This window comes from Arvicola amphibius, chromosome 1 (genome assembly GCF_903992535.2).
Source record: "Arvicola amphibius chromosome 1, mArvAmp1.2, whole genome shotgun sequence".
NCBI classification, from domain to species: domain Eukaryota; kingdom Metazoa; phylum Chordata; class Mammalia; order Rodentia; family Cricetidae; genus Arvicola; species Arvicola amphibius.
Window position 1 is genome coordinate 162145218 of NC_052047.1, and position 13051 is coordinate 162158268.

A 13051-nucleotide genomic window follows, 5' to 3' on the forward strand; every position below is an offset into this window, starting at 1 on the left:
CATAGTTCAGTGGGTTATAGATATTTGTCACCATTTAGGTAGCTTAGTTATAAGTTGTTATGGGTAATGGTTAGGAAAAAGTTGAACAAATGATATTAGACTCAAGGATCTTCTTCTGAAAAGAAAAAGGGAGGATATAGAAATGATAGGAAGAAAGGGTAGATCACTGAATCTACTTTTAAACCAAAAGAGCAACTATTCATCTTAAATATTTTATATTGGTATGGATCTTTTTATTGGTACAAATTTAAGGTTTTTCTTATCATAACATTTTGTGCATGTGTTTCTACTCTTGTTCAAGGTATTGTATCTCTACAGATCTTCTAAGATTATAATGCAAATTTCTAGTGCTTTAAAGTAATTATTACAAACTCTTTAAGATAACAAAAAATGCAGGTTAGTGGTTAGTCACCTATTACAATCAAATTGTGTCATATTAGGTATGTTTTCAAAGTCAAACAGAGACATATTTGAGATAGATAAGTGCGGGTCTTCAAACACTTCAGAGATCTACAGAATATGACATTTAAGACATTTTACTAACATAAGTTTCATTTTTTATGACATTTGTTCCTGGCAGCAGCAAATTACTTTAGAGAAGATGATGGGCCTCAAAGAACCTCAATATGTAGTTTACTTTCACTGTGGCAAAAAAGTTAGCCACTGGGCAAGGAACTGCCCTTTCCTCCACTCCTTACCCTATGGATATCCAAACTGGACAAGCAGGACACAAAAGAAAGTGACTGCTGAACTTGGACAAGGCAAGGTAGAACCACCCTTAGGAACATCCTGCTTCACAGAAAAGTCTGTTAGATATTCTAGGTCTGTATACTGAAGACGGATGCCCCAACATTACAAAAGATTTTTGGGTCCAGACAACCAGCTGTTTCTCTCATTTCTTAGGTTTGGCAGTTGTTTGTTCTGCACTTCCTATTTAATAAGGTAATATTATATCCTTTTCAGGTGTCTGATGGAGCTGAAGACTAGATAGTGATAGTTTTTCTTGTTAACAAAGTCAGAAAAAAATTCATGAGAGAGGTGTAATGTCTATAAGGTTGAGAGACATAAAAAGATAGTTTTGGGTTGGATAGAAGTGAATTAGATATAACACTTTAGACTCACCAAAATAGAATAGATTATGAAGCATATTGTCTGAATTTGTCAAATGCAAATAGACTAGACATTGTCATGGAATTCTTATCTTTATATATTTGTATATAGTTATTGCATTTATTTATATAGTTTTTCTATGTCAGTTATAAACTTTGCTTTTTATTTGGAATAAAGGGGAAAATGTGATATTTTGTTTGTGTTCTGACAACTAAAGCTTGCCTGGAGTCAGGGAGGAGCTAGCCATAGTGAACCACAGTGGTCTGGAGGCCTGTACAGAGAGGAGATAGGAAGTGATAAGGGGGTGGACACAGGATCTTGGCTCTTTTTGTCACTGGAATGAAAGGAAGGGACCAACCATGGCTGCCTCACTGCTTCTCTGGTCCTTCAGGTTTTCATCCCAATATCTGACTCCTGGTTTTTATTGATAAGATTAATTAGATTTATGCTTCAGTCATGGATGGATAAAATTGTGCAAGACTCTACATGAGACAAAGAACTATAAATAGCTGAAGATAGAGGGAATCAATTTTGCCAGAGAGAAATCACATGACAGGTTACCAATTCCAGGCAAAAAACCCTCAACATACAAGTCACACTAAATGCACTTTTCGGGGTATACTTACACAAATATACAGATATGTGTGTGGCAATAATTAAAGAAGAAAATGTCATTAACTAGAGGGAGAGAAGGGAGGAGACAGAGGGGGAGAAGACGAAGAAACAGAAATATATTCATATAAAATTTTCCAAACTTTTAAATAAAAAATACTAATCATTTCTAAGAGGAGAAGTTATGTGTTACCATGTATAAAGGCATTAGCTTTTTTATTTAATAGCCATTTATGAATATACAGCAAAATCAGCATGGTAGTAGATGTGTCACTATATCACACAGTTTTTTCTCATTTCAGTGTATAATGTGTGAGGCCCACAGTTGTGAGCCTGTTCTACCTTAACAGAAGGTCAGAGAGTTTGAGCTTATTTTTGCTCTTCCACAGTTGTTGAAACAGGTGTGACTACACAGCCTGACCTAGGGTGTGGTTACTTTGTGTTTTGGACGTTAAAATGGCCCATAGAGGTGATCCACTCCACCCTGACCAGATCAGAGAATTTAAGCATACTCCTGCTCCTTCATTTATAATAGAAGGTTTGGCATAGGGAGTAACTGCCTACAGGATACTTAGTCTAGGGTATGTTCACTGTATATCCTGCCCAAGACATCAAATACGTTACTCAGGAAATAATGGCCTTATGTCTCAAGTATTGAAGCAAGTAACTGTTCTGGTTGTCCTTTGTGTCGTGTTAAAGCAGTCTTTGGCCTTCTTTCCCTCGTTTCGTATTGGGGAATAAAAATGTATGAAAAATAAATATGGGCAAATTCAGTATTCAGTGTTCACTGAGTTGCCCTCCCCATACTATTCTGTGTCTCTGTATTTCTTTCATACCTCTTTTCCTCCTACCTAATATTTCTAATCCACAAACCTGTATCCTGGAATGTACAAACCATCATGGCTGGACCATGGCAGAACTCACCCCAAAATGTGGCTTTTGACATAGTGAATCCTCAAGACACATATTGCTATGTTCTCATTATTAATAAGAGAATTGAGTAAAGTACAAACTTCTTTTCAAAATGAAAATACTGATCATTCCAAGTATATGCACATGCATGCATATCCATGTATGTATGAAGGAAGCAAAAAGTGATTATTTTATAAATAAAAATGCATATAAAACTCTAATATGTAATATAAAGTAAGTAATACACCTATTATAACTGCTGAAAAACTCAATAAGTTGGTAATCATAAAAAAGAAGAAACTCCAAAATTGGAGAAATTGTTTTTCCTATACAAATATATATGGCTTTTGCCTTCTCCATATCTATTTGGTTGTAATATAGTATTAATTCCCAAATTCTCTTTTAAAAGAATTGATGACTAAACCAGCAATGGATGAACTGCTAGGCAAGTACCTTCTCGATGACTCTTCCATAAGCTCTTTCTTGTTACAGATAGAGAAAGATAAAGAGAGACAGAGAGAAGCATTGAGATGCCTGGAGTTTCCCCCAATGCTGGCCAAATTCCCAGCATGCCTGTCTGTTCTACTTGCACAGCACTACCTGCCACAAGCAGCTGTGAACTCACAAAGCCCTGTGCTAATAACCTAGAAGATGGGATGGTGTGCTTTCAACTTCTATGAGTTAATGTTTTAAGTCTGTTCTAATGCATTCCCCTTGTAAGTTATGAAATATCAAAAAATAGTTTTTGAGGCTATTGATTTATTTCCTGGTGAAGGAAAACATAGGCCCTCATCAGTATTATATATACAGATACCCATGGCTCCTCTTTTTCCTTATGTCCTCTAAGCATGCACCACTGTGCCGTCAGTATAGCACTTACCTGTCTTCCATTCATCCACTCTCACCGTCTTCTATGTTTTTATTCATATATCTAATGATAAACATATTTCATGCTATGTATACAGACCAATAGATACTTAGAATGAGGAACAGTAACAACAAAACCACTCAGAACTCTATATTTTTCTGGTCTATGCGAAACACAAATAGAAATCTGAAAAATTACCAAATATGATGAAAATCATAACTACTTCTATATAATCTTTGAACTCAGTCATTAAAAAGTACAATGATATTGAAACAACACAATAATTCCTTCACTTGATAGTTACCTTGTCAATGTATTTGGGGTTTCACTACTCTGCATTATTTTTGTACTAAAGCTTTTCTATTTGTATACTTGTGCTAAGTAGAAAATTATAAGACATTTTGCAAGCTAATTATGTCCAGAGAAAGCAGTGACCATGTCCACTTGGGTTTTAAGACTTTGCCAGGCTCCTTTCTCAGTACATAATTGGTAGCAATATACTCTAAGCATTTTTTAATTGAATTAAAGATTTATTTATTAAATAATAAAGTTGGGTTACAACCCAATAGTGAGGCACTTGGGGAGAGTAAACTCTTTGTTGTGAGGTTTCACTGTGCACTGTTAGCTGCTCAGTAGCATCTTTTCTTCTGCTCACTAGTTTGAGTAGATCCCTATCAATTTAATATGTCTCCAGATAAGGTCAGTGGCTCCTACTGTGATATCCAGAAGAAGGGGTGAGCTCAGAAGTTCCAAGAGCTTAAACAATGGCCCATGAGCAATAGTTGTGCAAGAGCAAAAGTTTACATTGGGGTGAGAGAGACAAAGGCATTCATATTTACAGTTGATGTAACTATAAAGAAGAAACTCAGAGACCCCATGAAATGTCTGGCTTTTGATAAATAGAAGGAGAAGCTTTTCTGGTCTAGAAACCAGGACCTTCTAAAGCATTTATGATATTGTTACATCAGTGAAACAGAGAACCCCACAGAGGGTTGGGGAGTGCTTTACTGCTTACAGAATGGCAACTCAGATGAAGAATTAATTATACGGTAGAATTTACAGATCTGTATACATTTCCAGACTAAAAAATGCATGTAGGAATTAAGAATTTTACCAATTAAATAATGCAAGAAATGACAGCATTTTAAATTTTTCTTCTTTTTGTGTTTATATGAGTGCAGTGTGCAAGGTGTGTGTTTGCATGCATGTATATATAGATAAGAGCAAATGCATTTACATGTGTGTGCACCTGCATGTTGAAGAAGTGCATACAGGTGCATATACATGTATGTACATGTTTGCTGATGCCAAAGGTTGACATTGAATGTCTTCCTCAATGGTTTTCACTTTTTGTACTGAGGGAAGCTCTCTCACTGATCTCAAAGCTCCAGTCTAACTAGGCAGCTTTTATATGGGGGTTAGAATCTGAATTCTACTGTTCAGAGTATTGTGACAAATATTTTATGTGTTGATCCATCTCATCAGCCCTTCTTTCTATGCTTAATTCCAACCATGGCTCCTAGATGTTTCTAGATAGACAGGGAAAAAATGGCCAAGACAAAACAGATTGATCTTTGCTGTTTGAAGTTAGATTCATTAAATCACCAGATCAAGATATCAGCTACCAATGAGCATGAATAAGAAGTTAATCTTGCTTAACCAAATGAGACCAAGAAACATTAATTTGACATTCAAAACACTTGCCTTTCTAATGTTTACTCACCTGAGGACCTTGATTTATTCCTGCATTCAGAGGATTTCCAAGAACACATTTCTTAGTCCGCTCAACACTCCTTTTCACAAACTCATCATAAATTGACTCCTCAACAAAAAGCCTGGATGCTGCTATACACATCTGTCCCTGGTTGAAGAACACTCCTTGGTGTGCAAACTCAATAGCACTGTCCACTGCAAAGGAAACATTTACAGCACATAAAGAATGTTTTCTAAAGAATACACACACACACACACACACACCCCTATATTTCACACACACCCCTATATTTTTCAGATGCAATATGGTGATAAGAAAACTGACAAATTATCTCATGAGACATAGATTCAACACATTACAGTGCATGGAAGCCATGAAACAAATAGTCCTCTTAATCCTTTATTTACCATGGAAAATAACAACAAGGGAATTCTGACAAGATGATGCCTGTTATGACTTCTGAAGAACATACATTTGATTAGAAAATAAAATATCACTACAAATAATTTTACAATTACTTCCATTTTATAATTCTTTAGTCAATTAAATTTTAAGTGTCAGTTTTTAACTAACTAATAAGAGAAAACTGAATTATCTATTCCCTTTAGTAATTTCAAACATTGCTGAATACTTCTCTCAGTATAAAATATTATCTCTCTGAAAGTGACATTCAAACAACTAAAACTCACCACATCAGAACAATTCACCCTTCCACCCTTACTCCAGGAAAAATACTTCTAAAATTTAACTAAAGCCTTAATCTCACAAGCAAACTAAACTCATAGTTTAGATGGTCCAATGTACCTAGAGTTTTATACTAGAATATCCTTAATTCTATGCAATAAGATGAGCCTTTTTGAGGTGTGTGTGTGTGTGTGTGTGTGTGCTTTAATTTTATAAATGAGGACTACTCAGTTCATGATTGGAGAACCAGGGTGAGAAACTGAGCTAACAGTAGTTGTTGAAAGTGCAGTGAGGCGAGGTGACAGAGAGTGACAAACTAGGCATTTTGCTAACCAAATAGAAAGTCCTAATATTTCCAGTAAAGATACTAATAGTCACAACAGTGAATTCCATGGAGCCTATGTTTAGAGCCTCATTTTAAGTATGAGCTGAGGAACGAGGTGTTAAAGGAATTCTTTTTTTACATTATTTATTGATTTTTATTGAGCACTACATTTTCCTCTGCTCCCCTCTCTGTATCTCCCCTCCCCCCATTAAAGGGATTCTTGACCACACATCTAAGTCGTGACTATTTAGGAAGTAACATGAGTATATCATTTGGTAAAAAAAATCATAGTTATCTGGCTTATTATTAATAGGGTCACATCAAAATGACAAACAACTACCCTTATAATTGAAAGAGAGAGAGAAATGTTTTCACAGGTTCAATTTTCTTCTGGTCCCCTCAAGATGATAGTCCAGAGTGAAAGCAGAGAAATAATAGGAACTTGCTGGCAACCAGGACAGGATATTTTTGGTTCCAAATGTCTCATGTATCTTGTGCCCTCGATACAATTACAGGTATGGAATTATCAAAACCGCATCATATATTCTAGATGCAGCCCATTTATATTACCTCAAATTGACACTGGGAAGTAGCAATTTATGCCAACCCAGGACAGAATCCTCTCTGTGTTTATCAGCTCTGTGCTATAGGAACAGTTTGAAAGTTCTGCAGAATCACCACAGACTCTAGTCAATTCCTTTGTACTTTGAATTTACTTTTACTCCAGGTGAGACTATGGCATCATCAGGCATCAGGAGGAAGAAAGGGAAACACTAGCAAGGGACTTGTACTCACAGTCAGCATCTGCAAACACAATGCAAGGACTCTTTCCCCCCAGCTCCAAAGTGACCCTCTTCAGATTGCTTTTCCCTGCAGCTTCTTTGATTAATTTGCCAACCTGAAATCAAACATCACAGAGGAGGAGACTTAGTTTGTTTTTGTGTGGATAGGTTGTTTTAATACTTTCCATTTGTAGGCCATTTGCAGAGCCTACAAATTAATTTTATTTGGAAAACACATAAAAATGTTCATGGGCAGATGTGAGAGCTGACTTCATGTATGAACAAATAAAAGATTATTTTCATTTTTGTCAGAATGTCCTCTCTGGATTTGATCAGAAATGCCCCCCATGCACCTCTTGTATTGACTTCTTATCATTTTAGTAATACTCAGAGAACTCTGTCCAGTCAAAATACTATTCTGTCCATCATCTAAATTTCAACCCTCTTCCTCTTTTTTTTATACCCTCCCAGCCTGGACTGCCTCCAGGTTGGTCCCTTACTTGGGATCAGCTCTTGGCAAAGATCCTCTTTGAGCCTTGTTCTAATGAAATGAAAAATGATTTGTTTCTCATGGTCTCACAATACTCATAACGATGTTTCTGAGTCAGCCTCAAATGATGTCATGTCTATCTGTGTAACTCTCATAAATACCCAGTCACCACCTAATTCCCCACTTATTGATCGCAGCGTCCTCACTCATTATTACCCTCCCTCCCTCCCTCCCTCCCTCCCTCCCTCCCTCTCTCTCTCTCTCTGTCTCCCTCCCTCTCTCTCTCTCTCTCTCTCTCTCTCTCTCTCTCTCTCTCTCTCTCTCTCTCTGTCTCTCTCTCTCTCTCTGTCTCTCTTTCCCTCTCCCTCTATCTCCCCTACCACTCTCTCAAGCACGTTGCTTTTCACAAAAAAGAAACTGGGTCTGAGCTCTTTGTTCCTACCACACTTAGCTGGAACCCTGCCATTCTCATTTGTTCTTTAATTCTAATTGTTTCCTCGAAGAAAAATACTTTGCTTTTGATTTATGTTATCTGTGGATTATGTCCTGTCTAGTGTATTTTCTATGATTATTTCTGGTTTTGACCTTTGTATCTTGTTTTGATTTCTATTGATTCTTCATTATATATATTGAGAGAACAATAAGCTAAGATGATCTACTTTCTCTTTTTGAGGCAACCATTGTATTTTGTTTCTTTTATTGACTGGCTTTCTATTTCATCAGAACAATAAGTTAATTTTTTTTAAGTCTAGGTATGTACATCAAGAAGGCTAACAAGGAGTGGGCTTGAATTTTCACAGAAAACAAAAAAAAATGATTTTTAGCCTACAATTTCATGTCTTTGCACAGAACAAGTAGTAAAGTGTTACCAGTTTCCTAAAGAGATCTTCAAGAAAGACAAAACAGGACTCTTAAAGCTGTGGTGGGAAAATGTGTTTATCATATTTTTACATTGCCATGTAGGGCAAATGTAGCCAATGCCTGCCACCACTGAAAAATGACTGTGTTTTACTTTGTGGCTGGAGGTCTATTTTAAATGAATGTAATAAAGGTTTCAGTAGAATGGGTATCGTTGCTGTTGTCACCATGAGAGACACTGTCTATGCCTCTTACACATTTGCCAGTATCTTTCAAGAAACAAGCACAATGAGTCTGAGTAGGGCCAAGGCTGTTTTTGTTCACTCTGGTGTCTACATACATGTAGCTAACATGTCATTATTCAGTATTCACAAGCAGTTGGACATTCTTTTGTGGTAACACAGAATAAGAGTCTTCAAGACTAACCAGGCAAGGGTGAGAAACTAGCTATGAGGCAAGGACATTCACGCCCATGATTACATCTTAGATAATGAGAACACAGATGGGAAGGCTTTTAGTTCATGATTCCCTCCGACCTAAAGATGCTAGCATCCAGGCAGTACAGAATCATTGGGCGTCAGGGTAGAGGAGATTATGCCCATATTCATGCCAAAGCCTGGGCAAATGTAAAAGACTAATCAGGAGATGAGAGGGCACACTGACACATCTCCTAAATTAATCTGAGAAAGTTAGTGGGAGTAGGAAGGAGAAGCTGAAGATGCTTCACAATCATTTTCCTGAGTGCTCAGCCGGGTGCTAAATACCTTTTTCTACCAGCTCAGACATTTTACTGTGTGGAACTGAATAAACTAGGAATTACAGTCCCTGTGCTTCTCAAATAAAGAATCTCAAATTGGGAAAGGATTCTTCTGTTTTTCTGAGATATACCCTTCTTATTTGAAGCCAGAAATTCCCTAGTCCCCTAATTTCACTGTTTCCTTTTCAGAAGGTAAATGGGCATTGGGATAACATTACAGGAGCAGCAAAATGGCACCAAGTTGAGGATTAGTTAAGACAATCACACAACAAAGCTGCTCCCGGGTTGAAGGAACACCAGGCTCTGGCACAGGCAAACTGGAGAAGTGAGCCTAGGATCTGGGCTCAGATGTGCTCATCGCATCCCTAGTGCAGAGGATGTGGAATCTAGGCTTCTTTTCGTCTGCCTGTTCTACCTTGCTATGAACCTACTACCTACTGGCATCACCATCGCTAAAGCTATCAGTATGTCTTGGTACCCTCGCATATTTTTTTCCAAAGGAAATCATGACTGTGTGGTTGATTTAACCTATCTCAATCAGAGATTTGCACTATACAATATTTTTCTACTGTCTATGACAAACAAATATACACACATATGAAAAATGAAGAAAACCAAAATTCAAAGTCTTATTTCAATTCTCTGTGCAGTTTAGCTATGTAGCTAACTGCTATTATAGGGACATTGACTTATTCTCAATCACTACATAGAATGAGCTTTCTCAAAACCTGGAACACGTTCCATGTTCACATAAGTTTCCTTCCCTTGATCCCTTAAATAGAACTTTGTAAATACCCAATTGCCTTCTCCATTCTCCCAGTTCCTTGTGTTGGCAGTAAGGTGTTGTTGGGAGCCATGCAGCCAAGTCTCAGTTAAACATATAACTATCTGTCCATCAGGTTGCCTCAGGACAAAACACCTGTGGAAATGAACTCTCACATGGCATGAGACAGCCTGGAATTTGCAAAGTTCATGCAGCTTGCGTGATCTTTTCCCTCTCTTTATATTGCTGCTTCTCTAGATGGTTTTTAGTTTGACTTTTCCAAGTCACGCATGTAATAGCTGTAATTTCCCCTAGAAATTCTGATTTTTTCTAGAATATTTTTCCCTAAGACTCCCCTAACAGGGGATGCTTCTCAAATCTCTTATCTGATTACTAACTACAATCCTGATCCTGAGAACTTTTCTGACTCACTAGAGACATTTGGGAAAACACAATTTGGAACATTAGCAATGGCTCAAAGTTCTGAAAAGGCAAGCAGTGCATGCAGACACAGAGTAGGGGAAAAACCTCAGGAACATACATAGTGCCACTGTTGAGGGTATGTCCCCTGGACACCACGTATAGAATCATTGGTAGGATCTGGCATGCTCTGAGAGTAAAAGCTGCAATTCAAACTATGTGATGGGCAGATCCATCTTTACCATATACCTGAGCTTATATTGGTGGAAGAAGCATGGTATAATGATATGGAAAAAGAGTACTTTATCAAAGTCTGCCTTTTACACAGAGATTGAGACATGGAACCCACTTGTAGAAAAGGGAACTGTATAAAAGCTTATCTTGCAGGCATGAGAGAATTGTCTGAGTTTGAATATTGTTATCCTTAAAGCATTTCCCCCATCTACACTTCTTAACTATGTAGCCACAGTCAGCCGCCAGCAGGCATAAGTGCTGCTAGAGCGGGATGTACCTGACTTGATATTTAGCTAAGGCTGCGAAAATGCTGACCTCTATGTCTAGAAGAAGGTTATGTAGGGAGTAGGAGGGTGTATTTGAAGAAGCATAAAGGGGAACATTTAGGACTTCCATAAAAATCACAATGTATTCCTTAAATTGTGATGTATTTCCTAAAGTCAAAAATAGAAGCCGATAATAAAGCTGTTCATGTGGCCCTGGTAGGAAAATCTCTGTTAAGTATAAATAAAGATGGCCTGAGCTATTGAGGCCACTGGAGTGCAATCCACTTGGTGGTCTGAAGTTTTCTTTGCACCGACACCCCTTCCCTGTCAGGACCTGAACTCATATTTGAGGACTTGTCAAGGTCTATTCAAGTTCACCTTTCCCACCCATGCCAATGCATCATGCAGTATCTTTTCTGTCAATAGTTAATAATAGTCTAACCTGGCAGGGTGACACCAGCATGGCTTTGCTAGAAACAGCTTAATATCCATATCTTCTTTTGTTTGTAATAGAAACTCCCTCGACCCCCAGAATTCTGTTTCACATCTCTTCCTCCAGTGCCTCTCTCCCCTTACTGAGTCTTGTTATGGTTGTGTCTGGTTCCATTCTTCAACTTTTATCTACTCAGGGCATAGTGAGGCACACAGAAAACTAAGGCTCTCCAGGCAGGAACATGGAAGAAATTGGAATGCATCACCATCTCAGGGTATGCTGGGTAGACAGAGTTCCGCACAGGAGCTAGAAGAGAGACTCTACCATTGACTTTTCTTAATCCAGAGGCAGTAATTACATTGACTCATACAAATCACTGTGCCCTACCTTGTATTTCCTACCATACACTTAACTAATTATCTGACTGCCTCAAAGGCTATATTTCTCCTAAGAAACAGTAGTGATTGTACTACAAATCCTTTATTGTAATCTTTCAGATTCATAGCAGCATTTTCTTACTATTCAAAATTCACCCACTTGTGCTTGATAAACATATCTGGAGTCTAGAATAAAGAGCAAATCATCAAAGCAACTTTTCTAAAGAGAGTGTTGGCTGCAAGATAGCTACAGAGAGCATATTTCTGCTTGTGAAAGACGAGATATTCAGAAAATAGCTCTACCGCTGTTGATCCCGTGAAGGCCACTTTGTCTATGTCCATGTGTGAGGAGATGGCTGCCCCTGCAGTTGGTCCATAACCAGGGACAACATTCACCACACCAGGAGGAAATCCTGCCTGCAAGTTAAGAAGCAAGCAGTTAATAATTAAGAACTTAATTCATAAAAGACATGAGAGGGAAACTGGAGCTATTTCTTTATGCTCACAGAGGGGGTTCTTCTCTCAAGAAAATGCACCAAAGTGTATCTGTCCTTTATTCATTATTGTCTTTAATTTCTTATCCATATGAAAATATCTCTATACATGGTAATCCCTTAGGACACTGTGTTCTATGGGCAAAGCAGTCGCCATTGGTGTATTAATTGCTTCTCATTTGCTATGATAAAACATTGACCAAAACAATATTGAGAATGAAGAAATTCATCATAGGTCATGTCTTTTGTTGAGGGAAGCCAAGGTAGGAACCTGAAGCCAGGAACTAAAGCATAGACCATGGAGTAATTATATGCACTGCCTTATTTTCTCTGGCTGGCTCAGCTATCTCTCTCATGCAGTTAGGCCAACCTGCCTAGGGATAGCACTGTCCACAGTGGGCTGGGCCTTACTACACCAATCAGTCATCAATGGAAAACCCCATAGTCTAATCTGAGGAGGACAATTTCTCAGGTGAGGTAGCCTCTTCCTAGGTTTGTCAAGTTGACAACAAAATTGCCACAACTGATCACTCCAGTGTTTAACTGCGTCAAATTTTATAAAAGGAACTCAAATTGATAGGATATCAGAGTGTATGTTAAATCACCTACACAGAAAGACAGAATTTACAGTCACCACCATCAAAACTGGAAACAGTAAAACAACAGGCATATTGGCAGAGTAGCCTCCAACCTTTAAAGATATTAAAACTAAAATAACTTCAAAGAAGTTTACAGAAGCAACCAGGCAAGTTATGAGCTAGATAATAAAGATAAAGCTCAGTGTTTCACCATTTGAAAAAATGCTCCATTTCCTGATTAACTTACATTTATGAGCTTTGAACAATGTAAATAGCCCGTTACAGGGTGACTGGCTATGATCCTCTGTCATTATTTAGATAGACACGCATCTTTGCTGACTGACAAATGCTGCAGCCTGTAGTTCTGCTGCTTT

The 13051-nt window shown here is 37.9% G+C and overlaps 1 protein-coding gene across 1 annotated transcript in view; it reads right to left on the reverse strand.

Moving 5' to 3' along the window:
- Positions 1-13051, reverse strand: part of LOC119823686 (retinal dehydrogenase 1-like) — a 38964-nt gene that overhangs the window by 11104 nt on the left and 14809 nt on the right. Inside the window, exons 7-9 of the mRNA XM_038343769.1 lie at positions 11909-12022; positions 7021-7123; positions 5226-5410 (exon numbers count right to left, since the gene is read on the reverse strand). Of these exons, the coding sequence (XP_038199697.1) occupies positions 5226-5410; positions 7021-7123; positions 11909-12022 (402 nt within the window). The remainder of the gene's footprint in view (positions 1-5225; positions 5411-7020; positions 7124-11908; positions 12023-13051) is intronic.